General features: G+C 55.0%; 11 protein-coding genes across 11 annotated transcripts; 4 read left to right on the top strand and 7 right to left on the bottom strand.

The window, feature by feature from the left end:
* Positions 1 to 215: 215 nt before the first annotated feature.
* K452DRAFT_298007 (uncharacterized protein) lies at positions 216 to 3071 on the bottom strand (the record flags this gene model as incomplete). The annotated part of the gene is made up of 2 exons (XM_033542082.1): positions 216 to 852; positions 2860 to 3071. 2 exons carry the CDS (start codon positions 3069 to 3071, stop codon positions 216 to 218), a joined length of 849 nt encoding a protein of 282 aa, XP_033397693.1.
* Positions 3072 to 5635: 2564 nt separating this feature from the next.
* K452DRAFT_351008 (glycoside hydrolase family 5 protein) lies at positions 5636 to 7983 on the bottom strand. The gene is made up of 5 exons (XM_033545691.1): positions 7481 to 7983; positions 7159 to 7421; positions 6472 to 7109; positions 6119 to 6322; positions 5636 to 6016 (listed from the first exon to the last, which is right to left on the bottom strand). Exons 1-5 carry the CDS (start codon positions 7531 to 7533, stop codon positions 5939 to 5941), a joined length of 1236 nt encoding a protein of 411 aa, XP_033397692.1. The 5' UTR covers positions 7534 to 7983; the 3' UTR covers positions 5636 to 5938.
* A 568-nt stretch (positions 7984 to 8551) lies between these two features.
* K452DRAFT_24240 (uncharacterized protein) lies at positions 8552 to 9374 on the bottom strand. Its single transcript, XM_033537865.1, has one exon. It carries the CDS (start codon positions 9183 to 9185, stop codon positions 8664 to 8666), a length of 522 nt encoding a protein of 173 aa, XP_033397691.1. The 5' UTR covers positions 9186 to 9374; the 3' UTR covers positions 8552 to 8663.
* A 237-nt stretch (positions 9375 to 9611) lies between these two features.
* K452DRAFT_227522 (uncharacterized protein) lies at positions 9612 to 10252 on the top strand (the record flags this gene model as incomplete). Its single annotated transcript, XM_033536907.1, has 2 exons — positions 9612 to 9926; positions 9989 to 10252. The coding sequence occupies 2 exons, from the start codon at positions 9612 to 9614 to the stop codon at positions 10250 to 10252; spliced, it is 579 nt and encodes a 192-aa protein (XP_033397690.1).
* Positions 10253 to 11041: 789 nt separating this feature from the next.
* K452DRAFT_227594 (uncharacterized protein) lies at positions 11042 to 12514 on the top strand (the record flags this gene model as incomplete). Its single annotated transcript, XM_033536909.1, has 3 exons — positions 11042 to 11240; positions 11397 to 11801; positions 11877 to 12514. The coding sequence occupies 3 exons, from the start codon at positions 11042 to 11044 to the stop codon at positions 12512 to 12514; spliced, it is 1242 nt and encodes a 413-aa protein (XP_033397689.1).
* Positions 12515 to 13561: 1047 nt separating this feature from the next.
* On the bottom strand, positions 13562 to 14948 carry K452DRAFT_24217 (uncharacterized protein). Its single transcript, XM_033537854.1, has one exon. The coding sequence runs from the start codon at positions 14816 to 14818 to the stop codon at positions 13586 to 13588; it is 1233 nt and encodes a 410-aa protein (XP_033397688.1). The 5' UTR covers positions 14819 to 14948; the 3' UTR covers positions 13562 to 13585.
* Positions 14949 to 15498: 550 nt separating this feature from the next.
* On the top strand, positions 15499 to 16212 carry K452DRAFT_24231 (uncharacterized protein). The gene has a single exon (XM_033537861.1). The coding sequence runs from the start codon at positions 15663 to 15665 to the stop codon at positions 16176 to 16178; it is 516 nt and encodes a 171-aa protein (XP_033397687.1). The 5' UTR covers positions 15499 to 15662; the 3' UTR covers positions 16179 to 16212.
* A 4106-nt stretch (positions 16213 to 20318) lies between these two features.
* Positions 20319 to 22129, bottom strand: K452DRAFT_287167 (uncharacterized protein). Its single transcript, XM_033540425.1, has one exon. The coding sequence runs from the start codon at positions 21716 to 21718 to the stop codon at positions 20579 to 20581; it is 1140 nt and encodes a 379-aa protein (XP_033397686.1). The 5' UTR covers positions 21719 to 22129; the 3' UTR covers positions 20319 to 20578.
* A 684-nt stretch (positions 22130 to 22813) lies between these two features.
* K452DRAFT_287164 (uncharacterized protein) lies at positions 22814 to 23588 on the top strand. Its single transcript, XM_033540424.1, has one exon. It carries the CDS (start codon positions 22851 to 22853, stop codon positions 23154 to 23156), a length of 306 nt encoding a protein of 101 aa, XP_033397685.1. The 5' UTR covers positions 22814 to 22850; the 3' UTR covers positions 23157 to 23588.
* Positions 23197 to 24204, bottom strand: K452DRAFT_24156 (uncharacterized protein). Its single transcript, XM_033537827.1, has one exon. It carries the CDS (start codon positions 23768 to 23770, stop codon positions 23237 to 23239), a length of 534 nt encoding a protein of 177 aa, XP_033397684.1. The 5' UTR covers positions 23771 to 24204; the 3' UTR covers positions 23197 to 23236.
* Positions 24205 to 24233: 29 nt separating this feature from the next.
* K452DRAFT_200328 (uncharacterized protein) lies at positions 24234 to 24779 on the bottom strand (the record flags this gene model as incomplete). Its single annotated transcript, XM_033536025.1, has 3 exons — positions 24234 to 24336; positions 24426 to 24623; positions 24718 to 24779. Coding segments are annotated over 3 exons (363 nt in total), but the record flags the coding sequence as incomplete, so codon positions are not given.
* Positions 24780 to 26416: the final 1637 nt, after the last annotated feature.

Raw genomic sequence — 26416 nt, 5'->3', positions numbered from 1 at the left:
CTGGATGAGGCTTATATTCATGAGTTATTTCATGATCAATCACTGTGTGGTGATGAAGTAGAAGTGAAAGTTAGTACTAAGTATATCTACCAACGCCTGCCAAATCAAACGTATATGTCATTATTCAAATCATACCAGAACCAACTCCTTTACTAGCGCGAAGCAATCAACATCTTGCCAAAAAGTGACCGTCCCTAACCCCTTAAGACATCCATCTACGCCGCCTCACCCTGCTCCGATTCAATCGGCTCTTCTTCCTTGGTGTCTCGAGCCGCTTTCTTCTCGCTCCGCCGCCATAAGCCAATATCTCCAACATCTCCATTCGGTTCGAGGCGCACGAGTTGATGTGCAGTGCCCTGGGCTTGAAGTCGCTCTTTGATCTCCTTGTCGGTGAGGCTTTCGTCCAGGAAGTCGTCCATTTTTAGTGTCCGCAGATGACTTAGGACCTGCCAGGCGTTGTTCAGGCGGCTATAACGTGTTTTTGTAAGGAAGGCGACCGTGATCCAAAATGTGGCGATGAGGCGGAGCCAGATCAGTGTGATGACAATTATGAAGCCGCGAGTTTTTATTGGAAGAATGGTCGTTTCGTAGAAGACGGCGGTTTGTCTATCATTGTAGTCGAATTGCGGAAGATACTCAGCGTGCAGCATTCTCATCATGTTGGTGTTCAATGCTTGTAATGCCAGTGCAGGGTTTTCTGTGTCCATGAGCGTGTCTACGTAAATGGCGCTTTGGGTGTCTTCAAGGGCCTGAATCTCTACAACGTAAAAGTCTCTGTCGATACAGCCTGTGCATATGATGACACCCTTTTCCACAGGCCTGTACTCGTCGAAGCCATGTATAATTTGAGTACTGTTTCGATTTTCTTCTGAGTTAGCATCTTGCCTGTGTTTTTTTGTGTCGAGTTCCCATACACCCCGCTCCCTAGTGGTGAGTCTTTCAGATGTTACGCCCAGTTGCCTCCGAACAGCGAGTGTGTCAAAGCGGAGGCTGCTTAAATTCACTGAGGCTGATGGCTCGTTAACCAGCATATTGCCTTTTGAAAATTTTGTATGCGCCCGTACGTTTTCGACTCTTGATCCAAGGCTGTCATAACACAGTGATACCTGAAGCGGAGCTGCTCCCTCGTATGAAATTGGCGACCATGGTCCTTTCCCTTTGGCGGCTGATTCGTCTTCGACATAGCGGAATTGAAGACTTCGCGAAACGTTCTGGATAGGTGTGAAATCCGTTACTCTGAGGTCAATGTCTTCCTTTAGGCGACATATTGTTTGGGGGTAATATTCATGTGACTTTTGTTTTTGATCGGTATCGGGTTTTGAACGGTCTCCCATTATACCCCAGTAGGTAGAAACAAGGCAGCTTGTCAGCCAGGATCACTCCGATAACTCTCGTTTTTTCAGCCTTATTACAGTTAGTTGTTATACTACAGCCTTACCCCTTACACCACACGTTTATCCACTACAAGGGAATAAGGATCTTAAGGAGAAAACATGTTCTTTTAGATAGCAGCATATATACCTCCATAGGTAGTAGTAATTTAGGAGGACAAGCGGCGTCCAATTCCTCGCGCCCAGCTTCACAAGTTTTTACTCGTGCCCCACTATTTCAGCTCACAAGGCTGAAATACAGTGACACAGTCTCCCGAATGTACTAATAACAATTTCAAATTAGACCTAAAAGATAATGTAAAGCACTGGAAGCCAAGCGAAGGTTGAGGTTAGGATAGTGAACGACATCTCTCCCATTTCCTCCCAAATCCCAGAGAAAAACATCGATAGAAACTCAATTTCCCGTGGCTCATCTGCTACTGCAAGTATACAGATGGGAGAAGTTTTGCATTTTTATCTTCCTTTAAGCCATGAAAACAGTTCTTTCCACCTTCGATAACTTGTACTAGCTAGCTAAATAAATAAAGCTTCTTCCTTGTTCTCCTCCTCCATCTCGGTTATCTCTCTATTCTTATTTACTAGTAGGAATCGAGGAGTATATGCGTTAATTAATTAAGCGTAGAGCATATGTAGACAAGCACAACCCCGGTAACCGGAACCTCGATACTAGTGACTGATTATCCTCTAAATTATAACATACCCTCAGTAACCATGGACTACTACTATTACTACCACCTAATACTGATGCCATGTACTGCGCTCTACTATCGCCGCCACTCATCGTTTTTACCAAATTATCACCACCGTTATTTTCCTTCCTAAACAGCGATAACTTCTCTTAATTAATAACAAAAGAAGCACTGCGTGCACGACCCTTCTTTAAGCTTAATATTACTAGCTGGAGATGCGTGGATTGATCATTAAGGATGTATAGCGTCGGAGAGCAGCTACCGGTAGTACTAGATACGAGACCACAAACATCGTGTATATCAGAACAGCCGTAGCGATATGCAGGCCGTATATATATAAGTTGTATTTCAGCTGGCTGTAGACAGTGCACGCTCATCCAACTTGTGTCACACCCATCATGTAATAGATGAGGTATTATTACAATATATCACTTTTCTGGTTACACTCTTCTTCGTATCCACGCTGACACTGACATATTTTTAGACTTTTATCTCCATCACTGCTGCCATGATTCCACCAGTTGTAGACGCAAGCCTTATCTATTAACTATGTATATGTGTGGGCCGCGATCCGTGGAAGCCACACGTTAAGCATCTACTACTACTGGCAAAGAAGACAACTCTTCCAAGGGTTTCTTTGGCCTGTTTGCGGACCAGCTGTGTCAATCTGTTACACCTTGGAACACGAGGGAAACAATGACAGATGCCTGCCTCTTTTTCTTTTGTGAATGCGATAATGATGATGATGATAATTACATCAGGGTGTTGATGTGAGTTACCAGAAGTATGTGGTGGTGATTGAAATATTTTCCGGGAAAGCATTTCTGTTGTGGAACTGTACTTTCGATAGTCTCTCGACTTCCACCCGGTTAACCCTGATTTTAGCCTTCAATTCGGCGTCTTCAAGCTTGAGGCGCCTCGCAATCTTGTCGATGGCGGCAATCTCCTTTTCGGCGTCCGTCAGCAGCCCGCTATTTCCATCGGAGTCCATCCTCATTCCTCTCTTAGAGGACCTTCCAAAAGCTTGAACTGTATTTCTCCCAATGCTTCTGTCAATGATGACTTTTTTTCCTTCGAATTTGGGTAGGATACTGTAAGTTAGTCGAATACATGCATCTCGGGAGAAGGTGACCTTACTTGGTCTATTATAAAAGCTTTCACCGGGTCCAGTTCGTCCTGTAGCCTCTATATCGGCCTTGAATTCAAGAAGTCGATAGTTTCTTCCACATTTTACACTCTATGCGGTCGAATGGCTTGTCGGACATGGTGGCTTCGCAAAAGTATGATTAAGTGTGCGTCGGACAGTGTAGAAGGAGCAGCCAAAGTGTCAGCGAACACTGAAAGACTTCAGCGACACAACAAGGAAAACCGCATCGAGGGTAGGCTGTATCGCATCTTATTTTCTAGTGTTATGTGTCTGTTATCATTTGCATCGTTTTTGGTTGCATCTTCAATTTCATACTTACCCCCTCCCTCACATCACACAAATCAAACCTATCCATTCACTCACCTCCACGACCCCACTGTATAGGGACAACAGCATCTGTCATCGTGATTGCATATCCAGAGACGAAAAAAGAGAAGAGTCGGTGGAGTAAGAAGAGTACGCAAAACCAAGCAGTGAATGATGTGCGGTCGATTGACCGTGACCACGACCACGAAGAGAACAAAAAAAGACAACCACATAGTGAAAAACAGAGCTAGCAGCACCGACTCAAGCCGATAGTGTGTAGAAACCACCAACACACTCCCAGGGTACATACAGACAGACTCACTGCACTCAAATGCATCAAGATGCACCCGCAGCGCCTCCAACCCACACACAAGCAGCCAGGCAGCCAACGAGCCAATATCCTCGCGTGGCTGCAGCTGCGGCCGCAATGCAGACACCTGACACACGCACACAGCAGGCATGCAGGGCCAGAGCCGCGGACATGCTGCTTCACTGACTCACCCAGACAGGCACGCACTGAGTCGGCCACCCCACCGTGGTGCTCTTTACTCGCCCGCACCTAAAATAACCACCCATCAATCACAGAGCGCAAAGCTGACAACCCAGTCCTTACCATCCCAGCCCAACCCAAGCCTCGCCCAAAGCCAGACCTCCCGCGCATCCCCGTGCGGCGCAGCCGGCCGGCGTGGCGTAGCACATCCCCACCGGGACCCCTACCGCACCCATGTAAGCATACCCACCGCAGCGGCAGCGGCTCCCGCCCGCCATCAAGCACACGCACACACACACATGCATACAGGACGCCCTTCTTAGCGATCTGATCGACGGACCAACCACGCGCGCCAGCAGACAAGCCCGCGTTGGTTACGTCCGCACCGCGAATCAGGCGGCAAGATAGCCGCGCACCGGGGTTGCCGAATACGGTAGTCAGACGGAGGAATATGCGGCCGGTTGGGTGGCCGGTCAATCGGCGGCGTCATGCTCTCCACGCTCTGTCTTCAGCTCGGCAGGGTACGTAGAGTACTGGACATACTGTCGGCCGGGTCCCTGCATGGCACTGCATGGCACTGCCCCGGCCCGCTCGCTAGCTAGGTACCTGTGCTTGAGTAAGTGAGTAAGTGAGTGAGTGAGGGAGTGAATGAGTGTCTCGGCCACTGCACCAAACCTTGCGCATCACCAACACGGCCCCATGTCCTCGTCCCAACTCTATGCTTAGATCGCTCTTCCCTCAATCCTCCATTCCTTCAACCCACACACATACGCAAACACACGCACAAACGCGCGCTTGTCCATCTCTCCCGCGTCTCGACCACCACCTACCTACTGCGCCGCAGCTGGCCGTACCTACACACCCCCTGCGCGCCGCCCACAGCCACACCCGCACCCACACCCGCAACGCCGCCTCGGCACCAGCTGCACGGCGCTTGCATCTAGGCCTGCTTGCTTGCTAGGAGTAGCCAGGATGTGCTCGATCCGCCCCCAGCCAGTCATACGCGCAATCGATTGGCCATGAGGCAGGCAGCTTGTCAACACGTACGTACAGCGGCAGCGGCTGCGGGCTATGATCGCCGAGGGTATATGATCTGCATTTGCGTGCGGCGAAAAGCGAAGAGCCATGCGTGCCATGGTGCCTACAATGTGCAAGCCATCGACATCGCCATCGACACCGACCCATGCATGCACACCCCACCCCCGTCCGCGTATTCGTCCGTCTGAGTGAGTGGCTAAGTCCAAGGTAGCCTGCACCCCCCACACAACCCCCACACAACCCCCACAGACCCCGCCTAAACAATCTCGACCTCAAACACCATTTCCAGCAAACAAGCCACCGACAGCACCGTCCACACTATCAGCAAAACAGCGCCTAGAACCGTCCACGGAAGCACAAAGATCGAGACCCAGAAGACACTTAGGCAGCTTAGCGCCTCTATGAGCCAGAACAGCAGGAGCATTTTTTGTAGTTGCTTGAACGCACGGATAGTAGATAGGTACTAGACACTTGTGAGAAGAAGGGGTAGGACGCGTCGTCTCTACGTAGGCAAGCAAGCAGACAAGCAGGCAAGCAGGCAGATAGGCAAGACGCGCCGAAGGCTACAGAAACAGGTGTATGAACTACTTAACTAACTAGACAAGTGGGTACCTCATGAGCAGTACCAAACTACCTACCTAGACAAATAGGTACTGTACCGTAGCATATAAGCCACTAACCACACTTTATAACAACACCAAAGAAAATACTCGCGCTAAGAGGTAAAGGAGAGTCATGAAGTCATAAGTCAGTCGTGCAACAGCGGGCAGCAGCCGCATCGGACACAGATCTGCTGCACCCTGCATTGACGCACCGCCACCGCCGCCAACTGTGCTTGCTCTTGTTATTCGTAGTATGCCTTGTTGCGCTTCTTCTCTTAGCATGTCGCCTTCGCAACCCTGCCCTGCAGCTTCGGAAATACGCCCGCATCAATCAAGCGGAAGAGGTCCCATTCCTGTGTCACGACGTTAGCATCCTCGTCATCATCAACCTCCACCTCCATGCACAGCCCCCATAAACCGCACCGCCACAATGCAAGGGAAGGACAGTCACTCACCGCCGCGCCCTCGGTCTTGAAGTTCCACCAGAACCAGCCCTGCGCCTTCGTCTCGAACACATCGAGCTGCGCGTTGATGTAATTGATCGTGTCGGTGCGGCGCTGTGGCGTCCACTGCTCAATCGCATTGACACCGGCGCAAGACCCCACAGTGGGGCTGCCGTTGTAAGTACCGTCATAGCGGGCCCCGACACCGTAGCCATTCTAGGCACGCAATTGTGTTAGCAGAATGGTGATTCTATGGTATGTGTGGTAGTGAGGGTGAGAATAAGGTTGAGGTGAGGTGAGGTGAGGCGGGGTAGTTGTGGCTGGTGCTGGTGCATATGCATTGTGGGGGCGGGGAAAAGACGCACAAGATACCGCGCGCAGTCCGTCAAGGCACCAGTCCACTCGCCCACAACGACAAACTTGTCCTGGCCCTCGCCCCAGGTGTGCGCGCTGCCGCACACCAGGTCGATGTGTTGCTGCGCCGACATGGCCACCAGCTCGTTTGTAAACACTTGGTACTCGTGGTGGTCGACAACCGCACCGTTGGTTCCTTGGCCCGTTGCGAAACCGTTCCACTCGCGCGGCGGCGCGAACCCGTCATGAATTACCACCATGGCCTGACTGCCAGGCACTCCGCGTACCGAGTCGAACCCGTGCTGGTAGTAGGCCTGCGTCGCGCCACGTCCGCCCGGAAGGGCGCCCATCAGCGGCTCGTTCAGCAGCTGGATCGCAACGACTACATCCGCGTACTTTGGGTCTGCGTACTTCTTGGAAATGATGTCGATTACTTCTTGGGTTGCCGCGACGGAGTCCTCGCTCGTCCAGGCGGGCGCTCCAACCTTCTGCCCTGAGTTGTCGAAGCCGTTCTGTGAGCGCGGCGCCCCATGCAGGTCGATCCAGACTTTGAGACCGGTCTGACGGGCCCAGTCAATGGCTTTGTCCAGATATGGTTGCGCGCCCATAATGTACGGGTCGTTCTGGTACTTCTTGAAGGCCCAGTATCCTGTGATTGATTAGCTGCAGTCAAGCATCCGAAGAGTTCGCAGTAGCACCAATTGGAATGCGGACGGCGTTGAACCCATTGTTTGCGAGCTTCTGGAAGTCTGCAAGTGTGACCCAACTGTCCCAATGTTGCTTTAGAATATCACGGGCGTTGCCCTTGTTCTGCGTAAGCGTGTATTCGTCGACAACGGAGCCATCGTTTTCGGCAAAGACGGAGGGCGTGATCCAGGGCTCCAGAACGAGCCAGCCTCCAATGTTCGCGCCACGGACAGGAGCCGAGCCAAGCGCATAGTCACGCTGAAGCAGAGGAATACTAAAGATTTTGAGCAGACAGAACGAGCGTGAAGTAAAAAAAAAAGAAAAAAAGCTTACGCAGCTGCTGTCTTGAGGGCCAGGCCCGCGATCAGTGTTTGGATGAACTTCATGCTGAGACGATGGGAGACTTCACAGAGAAATGAAGATGCAGGCAATGGCGGCGAGTAAGTCTGAGGCGCCCTCCGAGGCGGGAAAGGTTGGCTGTATTTAGGCTTCGTAGGAATGCCGTGCGCAAGGCAAGAAATCACCGTGCTGCGACAAGGCTTCTTGGTAGACGACTATGGCTGCAAGCCTATGCTGCTAGCGGAGCTCTTACGGGGAAAAGAGCTTGGAAGGCGGAGAAAGGCCAGCAAGATGACATCAAGCACGGAGGAGATGGTTGGTTCGTTGATGGGTCGAGTGCATGGTGGTGACATAGTGGCAGCGTGCACAACGTCGAGTGGTCGAAGGGCGAGGGGCATCAAGGCAGGAGCAGCATATGCGGAGAGAAGGTGCGTCTGGGGTGCATTGAGCCGGAGCGGCTCCCCGGCCGAGGGCCGGAAGCAGCGATGTGCAACGCTGAGTGCAGCAAGATCGGCATTGGCAAGAAGACCCTCAAGGTCAGGCGTGCTGCGAGGGTGAGGCAACTGAGAGGCAGGGCGTCGAGCTGGCTTCTGCAACTTTCCTTCTTTTGAGCTGGGGCATGACGGTGAGGCGTCGTGCCCGCCGGCTGTGGCAGATCTTAACGCCATTTGGCCTAGTCGGCCGAGGGCACGCGATGGCCGCCATGACTTTGTGGAGGTTTTCTGCTGTTGCCAGGAACGACGTCGCAAGGGCTGATGGGCTCGATGATCGTGCGGAGAAAGCGAACCCGGTGTACGCCAGTAGGTACTCCGTCACTCTGTAAGATCCAGGCCGTGTCACATTGACCGTGTGTGCACGCGCAGCAACCGGTCACGCCGGTCCCGTCGCCCAGAGAGAGAGAGGGGGACGTTTTCGTTAGCTAGCAGCGGCGTGCAGCAGACGACGGCAGCGTGACGTGCTGCGGTGTGCCAAGGGCAGGCAAAAGGCAGAATCCGCCTGGGGGTACGATAATAGATCGGTGTGAAGAGACATGGGAAAATCGCTAGTCGGCACAGCCTCGGGCCAGCATGACGGGAGATGAAGAGTGGAGGGGAATAGAGACGACTCCAGCTGAACTCTCCACCTTCACCGGGGTCTGACAGAAGAAAACACCGCTCTCGCGCTTCGACGCGGCTCGTCAGTGGCCGCCGAGTGCGGCGCGGTCCGCCTCTCCGCGCGCGAGCCTCAGCCCTACCACGACGGCGGCGTCGGCAGTTGCCTCGTCTCTAGGTTCTTCCTTCACAACCCACCCCTCACCGTTGCCCCTCGTCGTCTCCACCGCGGACCGCACTGGGGCCTCCCGCGCTGATATGATTTGCAGACCCCGTGCGGTAGCCGCTGGCCAGGACTCGACTAGCCGCCGAACATGAGTTCGCGGAGCCCCCGGCGGCGTGCGCACACACATAGGCGCCCGTCCGCGCCTCACTAAAAACAGCAGATCTGCAGGTACGCCTTCTGTTACGGCATATCCAGCCGGGCCCTCTGGACCGTTTTGACGGCCCACCCGGCCACTCAGAGGACCTGGCCTGATCGGCTCGACGCTCCTTCGTTGGCGCCTATGTAGGATGGGCAGGTCGTCCCGTTTCATGGATGAGGCGTGGGTCCGGAACGGGTGTGACTGAGCCGCGATGGCGATTATAGAAACTAGACGGCGTTTCATGGGAGTAGACGACCCTAGCCACCGGTCTGCGGTCCGAGGGTCTCGCGATGGAGTTGATCTGCTTTGCACTATTGCTGTGCCGCATTGCACAGTGTCGTCAAGTACTTAACGATCCGCGTGTCTTGGTTCTCCAGATGCCTCAGTCGAGACAGTGACTACACACACACAAAGCTTTTTTCTCTTTTCCTCCGTCTCTGTTCAATTTCCTAGCGTGTCGTCTTGCTTGCTCATTCTTCAAGTCTCGGCACTATACCCCATCGTCCTTCCACCGACCTATAATCCTAATCACCGCTTCTCTCGTCCTTTCCTCTCGGTCTATCCATATTGACCAAACCTACCAACACCTTTTTCTACGAACACCGATAACCTACCATCACCATGCCGAAGGAAGTTCGCGCCGCAAGGGCCTCCCACCGCATCCAGCCCATGGATCTGCCCGCCCAAATCGCCGGTGGCTCCGCCCGAGGCGCCGCGCAGTGGCTGTCTTCAGACGACGAGACGCTCATGGCGGCCCGCGCGTCCGGCCTCAGCTGGCAGGTCATCGCCCCCAGATACTTCCCAGAGAAGTCACCCAACGCCTGCCGCAAGCGTCACGAGCGGCTTATTGAGAAGCGCAACGCCGAGGACTGGGACGGCATCAAGATCGAGACGCTGGCCAAGGAGTACATGGACGTCCGCAGAGAGATGTGGAGTGTGCTAGCCGACCGAGTAGGTGAAAAGTGGACAGTGGTCGAGGCCAAGGTAAGCGCGCACTCTTCGCCCCCGCCCTAATCCCTCGCCCTTCAGTAATTAACATGCGGCAGTGTATGGAGCGTGGTATGAAGAATCTGCAGGCTGCCTACCGCGCGGCCCAACGCAAGGAACGAGGTAATTCCGAAGAAGGCGACAGCGGCATTGGATGCTCGGACGCTGAGACGGAGCTAGACGACAACTGCTCGGTGGACAGCAGCGTCGCGCCGTCAACGCGCCCGGGCGATGAGGTCGACGAGAGGCCACAGAGGGGCGGCCCGTCGATCCAAAGCTTGCTGAGCCCTGAACCCAGCTACAGCGGCCAACCCAAGCTGTAAAGCACAACGATACAAGTTTTATGGGAGGATGTTGTCACGGCGTTATGAGTCTCTCTTTTGATACCAATGAACGTTGGGCGGCAAGAGTCTGTTTTCGTTTGTAGTATTTTTTGCTTTGCTATTTTTCATTTGTTTTATGGGCGGCTCACGAGCGTTGCGAATCTACGGACAGTATGTACCTGCTTTAGGTAGTAGCATGAAGCATATGGTGCGGACGCGTATGCAACGAGAAACTGCCAAGAAGCGAACTGAAAAAAAGATCTAGTCAGGGCCCCTGGCGACCATGACGAATGCCAGTCACGTCTGACACTTGCCGCAAGCCGCGTGTGCTGCCTCCCGCCCGCATCTTTGGGCCGCAAATCGACGCGAAAGGAAAAATACACACGATACTGGTACTCGCTGTCGCGAACCGCTGCGTAGTGCCGTCTCTTCATGCTCGTCGCAGCCGCTGCTGCACGCACCGCCGGCAGCAATGGCGCCCTGTCCCCGTCGTTACGCGTCTGTCTCGCTCACCCGCTGCGTCGGCAGGTGACAAGCATCCTCGGGCCACGTCCTCCGCCTACGACGCCTACGACGACGACGACGACTACTCGGGCTATAAAACACCGTCCCTTCTCGTCGTCGTCGCGCTGCCAGAATTCCAAATCCGTGTCTCTACGCGGCCCTCGCTCGCTCGTGCCCGCCCTCCCCCATCGCCCCGCTGCTGCTGCTGCGCCCATCATCACCACCACCACTACCACAGCTTCCACGTCGCATCTCCACAACCACCTCCTGCATATCAACCCTGCCATGACCGCAACCCAGACGCGCGGCCATGCCGGCCATGGCCATGGACACGGCCACGGCCATCACCATCACACTGATCCCTCGCTGCTGCTCAGCTCCGATAAGCACGATGCCGCCGTGCGCATCACCCGCCTGGGCTTGTACCTCAACCTTGTCCTGGCCGTGGGCAAGGGCATCGCCGGATACTATTTCAACAGCAAGAGTGCGTATTGCCACCTTCTCGCAAACCAATTGCACGTAGAAGAGAAGATGGGTGGAGCAGTTGTACACACCGTGGCCGCTGCGGCGCACCCCCGATTCCCATCACCACCACAAAAACGCCCCAAGGACCCACACTAACAGCGCCCTCTCTGCACAGTGCTCATCGGCGACGCATTCCACTCGCTCTCGGACATGGCATCGGACATCCTAACGCTCTTCACGGTCAAATGGTCGCTCAAACCGCCATCAACACGGTACCCCACAGGGTTCGGAAAGATCGAGTCGCTGGGCTCGCTGGGCGTGTCATCGCTGCTGCTGCTGGGTGGGCTGGGCATCGGCTGGAGCGCCGTGCTGACGCTGAGCCAGCAGTTTGCGCCGGAGCTGGCAGAAGCGCTCGCGCACTTCGACTTCCTGGGCCTGGGCCACGGCCACAGCCACGGCGGGCACGACCACGGCGGCCACAGCCACTCGGCGGCGGACATGGCGGCGCAGGCCCCGAGCCTCAACGCCGCGTGGATGCTGGTTGCTAGCGCGGGCGTCAAGGAGTGGCTTGTCTATGCCAGTAAGCACTATTCTCCCCTTTCAAGTCCAAGGCTAGGCCCAATTCCCTGCTAACACCCCCTCCCCCCCTCCCCAGCGCGCAAAGTAGCCCGCGAGCGCAAGTCCTCCGTCCTCCTCAGCAACGCCATGCACCACCGCGTCGACAGTTTCACCGCCCTCCTCACAGCCGCCATAATCACAGCCTCGAACTTCGCAACCAACGCCGCATGGCTCGACCCCGTCGGCTCGCTCATCATCACGGGTATGGTCGTCAAAGCCGGCTACCAGAACCTGTTCCAGTCGCTACGCGAGCTCGTCGACGTAAGCATCGACGACGAGACGCGGAGCTCCGTCGAACGCGCCGCGCAAAAAGCGCTCGAAGCCGCGACGCTGTCGCCCGGCGCCGACGGCGGCCCCAAGCTGCGCAGCGTGCAGGGCGTCAAGAGCGGCCCCAACTACCTGGTTGAAGTCGAGGTGGGCGTCGGCGGGGATTGGACGGTAGCGCAGACGGCGGGCGTCGAGCGCCTGATGCGCGAGCGCGTCGGCAAGCGCTGTCGTGGCGTTAAGCGCGTTAAGGTGCGCTTTGTGCCGTTTGAGGACGCGGATGCTGCTGAGAAGGACTTTATGGACGAGTTTATCCCCAGCGATGTTAGTGCGAAGAGCTCGCCTGGGGAGCACGAGCATGATCATGAGCATGAGCATGAACACGGGCATGAGGAGAAGAAGGGGCGGTAGATCTTTTTTCTTTTTGTTTTGCGCAGTGGATAAGTGGATGAGTGGGTGAAGGCGGGTATATATGCAATGCGGGCATACAATGTGCGCAACAAACAAGCAAGCACAACAGTCGTCGCCTGGTGCGCGTGTCGTGTTTGGTGGTGGGTAGGTGGTGGGGTGGATGGGGGCGGTGGAAGTGGGGAGGAACAAGCGAGTCAGAAAAGACGTAAAGTAAATACAATAGCAATGATCGACGAATTGAAGCAAGTGGACGAATCAGAGCGCGGGCGTTGGTTCGTGTACGGTGTCAGCGGGATGAGGGCTGTGCTATTGGCGTGGAGGCGTGTGGGTTATGTTATGCTAGCAATTAGGACGGCTGTGATTCGTGCGTGCTGTGCGTGGTGCGGGTGTCGAGGTGGGGGGGTTGTGTGTATACATATATATATATATAGGCTAGGTAAAGGAAGGGGGTATAGGGATGTAGGAGGGCAGATCAGCACTTATGCTGTCTATCACATAGCTCGATGGGTGAATACGGTACTACGTAGGTAGGTAGGGATTTAGTTGAACCCAGCCAGGGATCCAACAACGCCCTAAAGCGAGTGAGTGAGTGAGTGAGTGCTGCAGCTGGGGCTAGGGCCGGGTGGATAGAGCGGTAAACATGCCTAGTATAGAGATAGGTCGATCGTAGACGTATGTATGTGTATGTGTATGTGTGTTTATTGCTAAGCTAAAGCGCGCAGCAATCCTGCTCTATAGGAAGCCACGCATACATAGCCTGCTTGCCCTGCCTATCCTATTTGTTCCTATCCTATCCTATCCATTCCATGCTGGTTGTGCTACCAGATCTTATCCCTATGCCCATGCGCATACCCAACCCAAACCCAAACCCCAGAACCCCAGAACCCAAGAACCCAAGAACCCAAGAACCCAAGAACCCAAGAACCAACGCCGCGCAATGCAATGTAGTCAAAACACCCAACCCAGCCCAGCAAACCAGACCAACCAACCCAACCCATATGCAATGCACCAAAACCAGGTAGGAAAAACTCACCACCACAAACACACACACGCTCTCTCTCTCCACAAAACTCACCCCCAGTAAAAACTCCCACACGACATGCCCCGTCGATGCCACTCCTTCTCCTTCTCCTTCTCCTTCTCCCTTTCCCTCTCCCTCTCCCTCTCCCTCTCCACGCCACCCCTTCCACTTCCACTTCCACTTCCCCTGTCCCTGTCCCTGTCTCTATCCCCACCTATCCCTATCCCTATTCCCAGCCCCGACGCCATGCCAGTACCAGAGCCAGCGCCAGCGCCAGAACCAGTCCACCCTCTCACGCGCGCGCCTGCTCGCGCTGCGCTGCTGCTGCTGCCACTCCCACTTCCGCCGCTGCCACTTCCACCACCGCTGACACGACCATGACCATGACCGCCCTCGCTCTTGCTCGCGCTCACACTCGCACTCGCACACGCGCTCGCGCACCAGTCCCTGCGCTCGACGCCACCACCACCGTCTACACTCCCACTCCCACTCCCACTGACCCTCCGACCAGCGCCCGCGCTCCCGCTAACCCACTCACCCCTCCCCTCCACCAAAGGCCACGACGGGGTAGCGTGCCGCGCCGACTGCTTGGCGAGTTTCTTTGGCGAAGCCGAAGCCGAAGGCGCAGGCATAGGCATTGGCGTAGGGGCACGCGTGGGCTTAGCCGTAGCCGTAGACTTAACCGCAGGAGCAGGAGCGGTAGCGGACCAAGAAGGCGAGGGCGACGGACAGGGCGATGGTGGCGCGAGCCACGCCGCAGCGGAAGCGGGATTTGCGGCAGCGGATGCGCGGTGCGAGAGGGAGAAGGCGCGGTGGCGGGGGCGGGAGGTGTGGGCTGCGTTGGTGTTGGTGTTTGCGACAGTGGTACTTTGGCTGTGGGCGTGGCGGGAGCGGTGGTGGTGGTGGTGCTGCTGCTGCTGCTGGTGTTGGGGCGGAGGTGGGAGCGCGGGTGCGTGTGCGGTTGCGGGTGGGAGTTTGGTTCTGGTTCTAGATTTGGATCTGGATCTGGGTTTCGAGGTCGTGTTGCTGTTTTCGTTGAAGGCGGAGAAGGAGATTGTGGATGAGGAGGCGCTGGCGCTGTTGTTGGCGCTGTTGTTGCTGGTGTTGCTGCTGCGGCTGGGAGGGGGTTTGTTGTTGTTGTTGCTGCTGCTGCTGCTGGTGTTGTTGCTGTGGTTGTTGGCGGCGGCGCTCGAGGAACCCGGCCGGACGTCGACGGGCGAGATCTTGCACCGCAGCGCCGAGTGCGCCATATTGGCGGGGAGGTCGTCGTCGAAGCAGAACATTCGTGCAGCGGCGGAAGAAGATGCTCTGGTAAGACGAGCGGTTGCGTGCGTGCGTAGGTAGGTATAGTGGGTGGGGTGCCAATGTAAGTTGTACGCAGCTCTTTCAATGTGTTAATTTCCCTTGACGCCGTGTAATATTGAGATCTTGCTCGCCTGCCCTCTTTTGCCGCTGCTTCTCCCAGTGTTTCTTTTCTTGAAAACGGCCCCTGTACCGAGGTATGGGTTCTTTTGATTGCGGCTCCGGGACGTCGACTCGCGCATGACTGCCGTGCGTGGTGGGTCGACCAATTTATCCATCCATCCCCCCAGCCCCAGCCAGCACGCCCAACCTTTCAGCCTCTCGCTCGCCAGCCACGCCCTGACTCGAGCCGCCGGGACCAAGCCAGCCCAACCACGCGCGCGAAAAAATAACCCCGACGAAACAGGAACTATGAACGAAACAAAAAAAAGGGACACGAGGTGCCGCTCCGTCAGGCAAGCGACGTTAACGGCATCCGCGCCCAGTAGCGCCCAGTAGCGCGACGTTGTCGCCATGAGGCGGTCCGGCGGACAGGACCGGACCCGGGCGGACTGATGATCTTCATCATCTCGCACGCGCGCGCGCGGTTACGATGCGCTACGGATTACCATCACGCACGCGCACCGATCTGGGCTGCCGTCGTTGCGTGAGTGAGCGTAGGTAGGTAGGTTTGAGTGGGCCTGTTGTTGGTCGTTGGTCGTTGGACGGTACCTAGGGGCCTATGGAGACGTTGTTGACGTCGCGCGTCGCGTCGCATCTCCCGCGAGCGTCCCGCAATCTGGGAGAGGAAGGGAAGGGCCGAGGAGGGCCGTCCGTGCGTGTCGGATGAGCGACGTTGACGTGACGCCGACGGGTGCGCGTGGGGAGCACCATGGGTGGGGGCGGGCGGCTGCGATTTGCGAGATCGAGGATACGCGCGCGCTGCTATTGTTGCGGTCGCTGTTGCGCTGCACCGCCCACGCCTTGCTGTGCTGGTCGAACGAGCGCGGGCCCTGGCTCGGGCGTTGGCGTCGTTCCTGGAGGAGGAGGCGGCGCGGTCGAGACCACCTGCCTACGAGTAGTACTCGTGCCGATGACGAGCGGCTCTGCTTGCTTGTTTGCGTGGCTGGCGCGGCCGTGGTTTTCTTCACGCTGCTGAGTTGGGGTTGGGTGGGAGTGTTTCAAGAGAGCTACGAAGGAGCGCAGGAATCTGTCTACTGTATCAGAAACACGGAGACTGTGGCCGCATCCCTCACTTCCTTCCTCCACGGCCTGCCTAGGTTTGAGCATCTGTTTGCCGATTGCCACCCAACATCACGTCCAACACATGCCAGCTCTCGCCTCCACCTTCCTCCTCCTTGACACGACATGCCGCTGCTATTACTGCCCTCTGCCAGAATACGGCACGTAAGTCGAGCCAGGTGTCCTGTCTACGAGTACTGTGGACACCGTTTTGGGCACTGCAACGCATTGACCTGCGGGATTTCGAGGAAGAAACAGATCGGACTCTCAGCCATGATGAAGAAGACATTGGAGTCAGTACCGGACAGCAACCGGTTGAGCCCAAACAAACCAAGTGCAGTACACCAGAACCCGAAACATCCCCTTTCCTTCTCTTGTCCTTCACTGCACACCAGAACATGATAACATCCCAACCAAACACACTTGCACACGACACGCATGCACACCAGCAACCCTCCACCACAGCGTCTTCCTCTGCATCCACACACCGAAGCTGCGACATTAAGACACGGCGGGCAAAGCCGCAAATTTGATCTTGCAAACCCAACCCCGTGCAAGTTCGCTGCATATTGCATACGTGCTATGCTTCACAATAATGCCAAGCAACTGCCCGCTCACCCAAGCAACGAAGCGCACCCTTATTGGAGCGTGAAAATGGCCCACTGGACTCGTCTACGCCGTTAATGGTTCACTCCCAGAACTCCAGCGTTTGGTATGTTGGTCGTGCACGTGACGGGCTTTGTTTTAGAGCTTCGAAGCCGCTTGCACGAATGCTTGGTTGATGAGGAAATGAAGTTTTGCGCTTGTCTTGGTGGTTGGCGCTGCTGGAGCCTGGCTGAGGAGGGACGCGTAAGTGGACTTCCTCTAGTGGGCGGAGCTTTGGCGCTTTTCGCTCAGTGAGAGCCCCAAGCTTAGCTCTGGTGTCAGTGAGCTCTTCTAGTACCTTCTCTGCACAGCACTGTCGGGCGATTGACACATAGCTTTGAAAGGTAAGCACTTAATATCTACAGCTTCTTCTGGATCTGAAAGAGGCCGGGTCGGATGAGGTTTGCTGCGGACTGGGCTTTGGCACACGGAGAATCAATGCTGTTAAATTGATACAGAAGAACTATTGATTGCAGGCTAGGTTAAACCATTTTTGAACCCCCGCGGATAAAACATCTATGTTATCTGCTTATAATCTCACCGGTGCTTGGTTAGAGGTAGTAGTAAAGGTGGTTAATGCTAGGGAAGCCCACCTAATCCCACACCCCAACGGAAAATTGTAAAGCAAGCTGCATATGAAGAAGCAAACATTACATATGAACCTAGCAAAGTATCAGAATTTTATAAGAGGCCACTAGACACCGTCGTTTAATCGGTATAGCGATCCAATCTTCTACATTCAGCTTTGAACGACGAGTTGGAAGAATGTACTGGAGCTAAGGTCTTAGTTGCAGTGAAGAGTTTAAAAGGGAAAGTCCTAATCGAATTTATGAAATTCTATCGAAATGATCCAAAGTCTTCCGAGAATGTGGAGAAGGCCACAAAAGTTATTTGATGATGGATGTTATTTAGAAAGTATGATGATAGTTATCATTTGAGAGTCGAGTACAAACGTCAAACGATCCTATCTATAGTGTAAATAGTTTGTGTCTAGTTAGGTGGGCAACTTCTTCGCACAGCCCCCTGTGATTAGGCCCATACTGGTAGTCGACAAAGTCGCTTGGGTCTCTGTTTGTTGTGTAGACGAAAGCTCGAAAGCTAATAGAAAAAAAGGGGGGTTTAAGTTCTTAACAGAGGGAATTGACTGGCTAGTAGCTGTAAAAGGAAGAAGCTGTCTCTGTAGTCTTAGAAATCAGTGACGATGAGAGTTTAAGGATGATGCTCCGATCTCCTACTCTAACGAGCACGCCGTTTTTAAACCCATCTTAGTCTTCCTTTCCTTTATACTTTAAGCGCAAAAACGTTGAGGTTTATAAGGTACAGCGCGAGATAATGTATCTTAAAAGATTAATGACTTCTAATATAAGCAATCCTTACTTTGCCTGTGGTAACTATAAGGGTAATAATGAGTCCTAGATGACTTACTTGCCAGTGCCCATATTAAACAAAAATCTTATGAAAAGGTCGGTCCATAGCAACAACCCTAGCACCAAACTTATTAAGCTAGATACGCCGTATCAGCGATATAATACACCTTCGGTAGGCCTTCGGCTGCTCCCTCGACGTCCAAGTCTCAAACCCCACTCTTTAGGAGGACCACTGAAGATCAACGGGCTGATATATAAGAAGGTGATATTATTACTTTCCTCAGCAATATCACTATTACCACTACAACAATACCACGGTCATCACCATCACCAGCGCCACCCCTGTCACCCGGCTCCTGGCGCTCTTTTCACTTCTTACGCCGCTTCTCGGGCCTAGCTTTGAGATGAGCGGGGCACAGCCGGTTCTTTTGTTCCAATATCGCCTTGATTGTGACGCGGCTCAGAATGATTATAGCCTCCCAAGATTGTTCCTGGCGAAGGATTTCAGACATTTATAGAGCGCATCTAGTCAAGATAGCTCGAGGCGCCATCTCCGCCGTTACAACCACCACTTTACCATTAACACAATCTCTGGTTCCAAACTGTGGGCGATGTAATAGAATCATTCACTGTTGTTTAGCAGACCAAACCATACCAAGTCGAAAAAGATCATTCGTAGACAAAACTAACTATTCCGTAGCCGCAAAGAGGAAGACTTACTGCAAACTCAGAGCTTAGTGACGATGACAAGTACAGAACCTCTTCTTACTCAAACCGCACTTATTTCACCATACTCAACTCCCCCTTCTCACGAATGGATATACTCATCAGAACCTACGTCCCTGACTCCGAACACATCTCAGTGCTATCGAAATTGACCATGACGCGAACTTGGTCAAGGCAATGATCGAATTTAGCAGACTCCAAGTGCATTGCCGGTATGCAAATTGCAATCTCAGACATCGTGATAGTAACTTGAAAGCACACCACCACAACTCCACATTCACACAATGTTAACCACCACCACGCAGACCCGCCAACCCTCATCACCATCCCAAAACTACCACCGCCATCATCACCACCACTAAACAACTGAATTTCAAACTGGTGTATGCGTAGTCGACGATTTCGCCATCACTGCCATGGAACCCCTCGCATGATCTCTAGGTCGACGTATTCGTTGTCCACAATGTCACCTACTTTAACATTGGAGAACCTGCTCGACTGACATGAAGCAGCGGAAGTGTCTGCGTAGATAAATGTAACGGCACCTGCAGCGATCTAACTGTTCAAACTCAACGGAAAAGGTTCAGTGGAGAGCTCCATGTCGTACGAATCCCCCAGAATCGCCTCCGTACCGTAGGTAGTCTTATTACCCCGAGTCGGTGCACCAGGCCGAAGCAGGAGAGCTCTGGAGTCCAGGTCCGTCTCACCAAGCAGCACCTTGTTCCACGCAGACGACAAATATTTACTTCGAGTCTTCGACAATGCTCCAGCGCTCATGCCGCCACAGATGACATTCTTACGTATTGCCGTCTTCAAGCTCTATGGCATTAGACGCTATTTCCAAGTACACCGACATCACGCACCACAAAAGTCCTCTTAGCCCAGCAATCGCCCACAGCCCATGAACTACACATACACCAGCGAGCAAAAATAGACAGCAGACAGCAAACAGTAAGCAGCCGCAGCAGTGCCGTGTCCCCAGCTACCAAACGCAAATTCCACGTTCTCTCAACACAAAAGCGCACCCCATAGCAACCATTCACGAACCGAACGAATTCGACTTTCCTCCAGGTCCAGAAAAATGCACGCAAGCCCATGATAACTAGGACCTGGTTGCCAAAGCAAGAACTTCTCCTTTAGAACCCAAGTGCTGGAGTGGAAAGTTGATGTGTCGTATTTGGAGAATTGTAGAATTGTAGAATATCTATGTAGCTGCTCGATATCATGACGCCGTGATGTTCGTGATTGTAATCGCGGAATGATGGATTGTGTTGGCATGTGCTTTGGCATGGGTATAGTATGAGGCAAACCAACCAAGCAACCACGCAACACACAACCACACTCACCCCACCCCACAATATGGCTTTCGTTTCGGCGGTTCGCCCATATCAAATGAATCCGCTCACATGACCGGGAAGACACAATCACAGCACCAGGCAAGCAGTGAGATAAAGAAGCATAAGCATAAATAAAAAAAAAAAGAACTACTCGCTCGAAGTTGATTCGGGGATATCCTATAAAAGTTCGTTGAAGGGCAACCTAGCCAGCCCATTTTTGTTTTTTTGTTGGTTGGCGGTGGTGCCGATTACATGAAAGACGTGATGCGGGGGGCATCTGTCTTGTTTTTTGTTTCGTTCGTTGCGTTGCGTGAAGAAGGAGGGAAGGAAAGGAGGGAGACGTAGATAGACGTCAATGGCTCGGCCATGCTTTACCTAAAGGCTCAGCTATGCTTCCCCTGAAAAGTTCAGCTATGCTTCGCCTAAAGGCTCAGCTACGCCTCGTCTACTGCGACAAGTCCTCGCCCCAGATCTCCTTCGCAATGCTGACCTCCAAGCGGACCTTCTCCCACTGCTGCTCCTCGGAAAGGGCGTTACCCTCAGCGGTCGAGCTAAAACCACACTGATGGCTCAAGCACAGCTGGTCCAAGCCACCAGGGCACACCTCGGCGGCCTCACGCAAGCGCTTAACAATCTCATCGCGGTCATCGACCTCCGCCTTCTTGCTGCTCATGAGGCCCAGCACGACGACCTTGTGGGGCGGCAGATGGCGCAGGGGGGCGAAGTCGCCGGAGCGCGCGTCGTCGTACTCGAGGAAGTAGGCGTCGACGTTGAGGTCCTTGAAGAGGACTTCGGCCACCGGCTCGTACCCGCCCGACGCAAACCACTGCGACTGGTAGTTGCCGCGGCACAGGTGGATGCCGATTTTCATGTCCTTAGGGCGCTTGGAGATGGCGGCGTTGATGAGCTCGGCGTAGCGCTTTGGCAGCGTCGTCAGGTCCTCGTTGCGCTGCTCGGCCTGCTCGCGCATCTTGGGGTCGCAGAGGTACGCGAGGTTCGTGTCGTCGAGCTGGACGAAGCGGCAGCCGGCCTTGTACAGATCGTCGAGTTCCTGCTGATAGACGCGGGCGAGGTCGTCAAAGAACGTGTCCAGCTCCGGGTACGAGGCGATGTCGATGCTGGCGCGGCCGCCGCGGAAGTGGACCATAGTGGGCGAGGGGATAGCGACCTTCGTCATAGCGCCAGCGGGGGCGTTCTGTGCGATCGAGCGCTCGAGGAACTCGTAGTCGGCGACCTGGACGGGGCGGCTGTGCCCCAGCTTGCCCGCGACCTTGAGCACCGGCGGCGCCCACCCGTTCTTGATCGCGCCGCTGCTCTTCAGCTGCCCCGTCACCTCGACCCCGTCCAGCTGCTTCAGGAAGTCCAGGTGGAAGTACGCCCGCCGGAACTCGCCGTCCGTGATCGACCGCATGCCCGCCTCAATCTGCTTGCGCACCACCTCGTCGATGTGCTTGTCTTCGATCTCGCGCAGCTGCTCCGCCGTGATCGCGCCCGAGGCGTGCTGCTCGCGCGCCTCCAGCACGGCCTTGGGCCGCAGCCAGGAGCCGACGTGGTCGGCTCTGTAGACGCCGGTGGGGAGGCCCATTGTGGTGGTTGATAGGTAGTTGCGGAGATGGTAAGGATATCAAATGCCAACAAACAGAGACACAAGACAGAGGAGGATGTGAATGACAACTCAAGAAAGAGAGAAAAAGAGAGAGAGAGAGAGGAAAAAAACCGGCACAGAAATACCGACGGCCCCTCCAGGCGCGCGGCGGGCGCATCGCGAATATACCTACACAAAAAAGTGCCCCCGCCCCACCACGCACGGCAGTTGAAGCTGCTGAAAGAGCCGAGATGCGGCGGCGGGGCGGGCGGCGACGTGCCAGGACCCAGGCGGAATTGTGCCGGCACCGGCCTGGCGGCTAGGTACCTGTACTGCACGTGATTGGCCAATCCGTCTCCTCCCAACCAGTCAACAACCCACGGATCCTGACGTTTTCTCGGACAGCTCGGCATCTTACTCGAAGCAAGCAAGTGAGTGAGTGAGCTTGAGTGTTGAGTGGCAGGCTCAGATCGCCGCGCGCCCGTCCTCCAGGGCCTAGTTTCTGTGCCAGCTTCCAGCATCCGAGACAGCTGCCGATTGAGATTCCCTCTACTCCAATGGTGCTTGGTTGGTGCTTGGTGCTTGGCCTTACGTGGTATTGAATGGTGATGAATCATTTAGTTGGTTGGTGGGCTGTCAGCACTCCTACAAGTATGTCGTCGATGCCGTCGATGCCGTTGCCGTGCCAGCCAGTTTGTTTGTTAGATACCCAACCCAACCCGACCTTCTGTGGTAGGTAGCAAACCAGCCAACCTAGGTACCTACCCATCGTCCCCAACCAGACCGAACCGAAGCCTCCATGTCGCCCCACATCAGCAGCACATCAGCACATCCCACCCCACGGCCGCCTATCCCCCATGCCCCCATCTCACATCCCACACACATCCCACATCAGATCCCACATCAGATCGAACCCAGGCACTCAGGTACCCATGCATGACATGACATGACAAGCATCCTGCCCGCCCCGTTCGTTTGTTCGTTTATCTGCCCACTGCCCACCCCATCACATCATAGTTAATCAGTCAACATCAGCACACACGAGGCTGACCCGCGCGCTCCCGCACAGCACAGCCAGCCACCCAAGACACACGGTCGAGCGAGCCTAAGCAGGGCAGGGCAGGGCAATCCAATGCATCCCATTCAGCAGCACACCGCGCGCTTTAAATCCTACCTAGCCCCTCCCATCCATCTAGTCATTCATCCATTTCTTCCTTCCCATTCATTGCCCATTGCCCATCATTCATTCCCCATCCCATCCCATCCCATCCGCAGCCCAGATCCCAAAAACGCGCCCTATATCGCAATTTTCGCCCTAGCAGCGCCTGCCTCCCTGGGGCGCGCCCTAAACCCCGACCCGCAACCCGCAAGCCCTAACCCCGAGTCCGACCAAAGAAAAAGAAAGAAAGAAAAATTTAGGAAACGGGGGAGTGGTTGATGACAAAAGAGAATACCTAGGAAATTACGAGCGCGCGCGCAATCACCCCGGCGCAGAGACAAATAAAAAATAGAAAAATGCTAAGAAAACAGCGGGACAGAGCCAAAGGAAACCAGAACCGCGAAACCCATGGCATGGGACAAGGAGCGAGGGAGAGGTCTTCGCCTTCCCATCCCACCTATCCCACCCATTCCATCCGCGACGACCCGTAGGCCGCGCGCCATACAAGCTCGTGAGGGGGAAGAGAAATAACGGAGTCGAACGAAAAGAAAAACGAGAAACAGCCCTTTGCAGAGCCAGCAACGAAAACGGGGAAAAAGCGAGTGCGAGACAAATCCGGCGGCAGCGACGACATCGACAAACTGAAATATGCAGGGAATCCCATTCCCGCGCCGTTCCTTCCTATAACTGTGAAGCTCGCCCCCCCCCCCCCCCCATGACCCGTCAGAACAGCGAGCGACGGCCGCATAATCATCCACAAAGGCACCGAGCCCCATCGACAATACTGGTGCACGGGGTAATGGCTCGGCGTCTGGGAAGCAAAAATAAGAGGAGCAGAAGATGAACGAAAACTGATGAGAATGAAACCACAGACCCTGTCGTAGTCTGTTCATCCCAGCGCTCGCAAACACCGCAGTCGTAACGATCGTGAAGAGAAATCAACGCGTCCGCTCCCTTCGATCATCCGGATCAACCGATTGAGCGACTCCGCGGACCATAGCGCTTTTTCCTGGGTAAAGAGTCGAGAAAAGGGAGAAAGAACCAGAGGCTGGAAGAACGGAATCGAGCCAAACAGAGCAGGCGCCATATTCGATCTCGCCGCCCTGGAATAATAGTGTTAGAAAGCAACAGGCCACGGATTTTCCCGCCGCAGCTCCACAGCGCCCAACGCCTCCAGTCGAGAGAGCAAATGACACGAGCAATGTTCCGTCAACCGCGGACGTTCGTGATCAAACGGACTACTCAACGCCTGCAGATGCCGTTGCGAGGTAAGGCAGCGATTGCGCGGATCGAAATCAAACGCATAAGACCAGGAACCATCTGAGAAACGGCAGTGGCTGCGTTTTAGGTGCCGACGCGGCGCCTGCGCCCTCTTCCGCCACCCTCTGGCCGCTGAGCCAGGACCTCGCGGAGCTGGGGATCGTCCCGTTCCTTGTCGATGTGGTGAACGCGAACGTGCCTTTTGGAGGGTAAACGGTCAGCCTCATATCCCGGGTGCTCGATTGACAGGGATTATACGGAGCAGGTAATTCCGGAGTGGGGACGTACCGTTGCAGGTTATCCGGCCGAGGGTACTTGTGATCTCTCTCCGGACAAAACGGACACACGTAACCTGGGCTTTCGTGCACGAGGCCATGTCGTATCATCTCGTTCTTCCGCTTGAAGCCCTTGCCGCCCTCGGCGCGTGAGCAGCCGGGAACAGGGCAGTAATGCGGGCGCGCCTGAGAGTGCACGTTTGCGTGTGAGCTGGGGCGGGGAGGATCAGTTAGCCTTGTTTAAGGTAAGTGTTTTTGAATATTTGAGGAGGGACATAGCAAAAACACATGAAAACACCACGTACTTTAGCAGATATTGCGTCTGAAATGGTGGCGCCGTGCATCCCGGATGATCGCACTTGAACCCCGCACTCCCATGCGGCGGAACGTGGCTGAGCGGAAGTGCTCCCGGCGGACTGAGCCCGTGCACGGATCCTTGGTGGTTCTGCTGTGTAAGCTCATCGATGCTTAAACTTCGCGCAACACCCGGAGGTCCGGCATTTGGGCTATATCCGTCGACGCTGCCGCTGGAATAGCTTTCCGTGGTGCTCGCTGAGGTAAGCGGCGGGGGATGTCCTATGTACGACGTTGCATGCCCGCTATCCGAGACCTGGCTGAGCCGCCTGTAGGAAGGAAAGCCGTAGTGTTGCGCGGCGGCAGACGACGGACTCAACGTCTTGAGAGGAAACAGTGAGTCTTGCGCGTGTGGACTTGCGTCACTATGGCTGGCAGCAGGCGAAATCGGATTCAGCGGCGGGAAAAGTGGCGGTGATGCTCGTTTCATGGAGGGTATGCGAGATACTAGCGTCGGTGATAGGCTGGGTCCAGCTCCAGTTGAAGATACTGATGATCTGTGGACAAAGGTATGCTCTCTGGCTTGAGCTTGCTGGGCATCGTGGTTTGCAGCTTCGGCGAGCTCGCTGATATGACGGAATCCAGGAAGACTTTGTTTAGGTGAACTCTGGCCGTTGCCGTCACGGCCAGGAGATGTAGGGTTCAAAGCAGGAAGGATCTTGTCCGGAGAATCTTTTGGTGGAGGAATGGTGTAGTCGCGCAAGTTCGGCGACGTGGCTAGGGAGTCTTCCTCGTGGTACGTAGAAGACGCTGGGGTTGGCTCGTTGTTACCTTTTGAAGAGGGAAAGTTTTCAGGAGTCGGCAGCCCAGTGAAGGTCGTGTGCACAAAAGTCTTGCTGTCGCGCTTTTTCGATTGCTCGATCGGTACGGGAGCCGGCGAGACTCCATTCATATCGACATCTTTGTCTGATCTTACTTCTTGGACTTTCGGAGGCCCCTCGGGTGTCGCGGGATCGTGATCATGGTTTTTGAGGACTTCAGTGATTGCTTTACGAGCAGTCTTGCGCAGCTCCTCTGGCGAGTCTTGCATATCGCCCTCCGATTCGCTGACCTCCGACCCCGAATCGGAGTTGAGAGCCCGCTTACCAGCCTCCCGCGCGATATCTGGGCGGTTGGGGTCAAGGAAGCTAAGCAACACCGTATCGCCCTGGCTCGGCCGAGTCCGATTAGGTCGCTTCCGTCTGGGGCGGGGAGAGGTAGGACTGACGCTTTGAGTGACGACTCTTGCGGTGTGCTGTTGAGGAAACGGGGGAGGGGAGGGTGAGGGCGTCGACTTGAACCTGATTGCTTGCAATCCCGGGGAGTGCGGCAAGGCGTCGTCGGAATCGTAGTTGGACATTCGGCGATCGAGGCGAGGCTATTCAGCCTCAACTATAGGTGCACAAAACGTGAAAGAAAAGTCCGACGGGACTTCGGGATGAAGCCGGCTTGAAATGGCTGAATTCGAGCCCGCGCGATGCACTTTTGGGCCAATTCGTCGAGGAGCGTACGTGCCGTCGGGATGGATCAAAAAGGGCCAATCCTGCAGTGCACAGCCGTCAGCGATAAGCTCGCTAGGACGAGGCCGACAACAACAATGATCGCGTGGTGGCTGCCTAAAGGCCCAACATGAGACAACAAGAGACACGTAGAGCGGCGAGGCCCCCGTTG

This window comes from Aplosporella prunicola (assembly GCF_010093885.1).
Source record: "Aplosporella prunicola CBS 121167 unplaced genomic scaffold K452scaffold_12, whole genome shotgun sequence".
Classification (NCBI taxonomy): Eukaryota; Fungi; Ascomycota; class Dothideomycetes; order Botryosphaeriales; family Aplosporellaceae; genus Aplosporella; species Aplosporella prunicola.
This window is presented reverse-complemented; position numbering and strand designations above follow the sequence as displayed.

Bases quoted from the DNA above. Each gene is read 5' to 3' on its own strand.
- K452DRAFT_351008 (XM_033545691.1), bottom strand. From the start codon at position 7,533: ATGAAGTTCATCCAAACACTGATCGCGGGCCTGGCCCTCAAGACAGCA. The intron at 7,110-7,158 runs GTGCTACTGCGA...AATCAATCACAG, and splicing joins CGCCGTCCGCATTCCAATTG to GATACTGGGCCTTCAAGAAG. The intron at 6,323-6,471 runs GTGCGTCTTTTC...TTGCGTGCCTAG, and splicing joins CGGACTGCGCGCGGTATCTT to AATGGCTACGGTGTCGGGGC.
- K452DRAFT_24240 (XM_033537865.1), bottom strand. From the start codon at position 9,185: ATGAAACGCCGTCTAGTTTCTATAATCGCCATCGCGGCTCAGTCACAC.
- K452DRAFT_24217 (XM_033537854.1), bottom strand. From the start codon at position 14,818: ATGTTCTGCTTCGACGACGACCTCCCCGCCAATATGGCGCACTCGGCG.
- K452DRAFT_24231 (XM_033537861.1), top strand. From the start codon at position 15,663: ATGAGCGACGTTGACGTGACGCCGACGGGTGCGCGTGGGGAGCACCAT.
- K452DRAFT_287167 (XM_033540425.1), bottom strand. From the start codon at position 21,718: ATGGGCCTCCCCACCGGCGTCTACAGAGCCGACCACGTCGGCTCCTGG.
- K452DRAFT_287164 (XM_033540424.1), top strand. From the start codon at position 22,851: ATGCATCCCATTCAGCAGCACACCGCGCGCTTTAAATCCTACCTAGCC.
- K452DRAFT_24156 (XM_033537827.1), bottom strand. From the start codon at position 23,770: ATGAACAGACTACGACAGGGTCTGTGGTTTCATTCTCATCAGTTTTCG.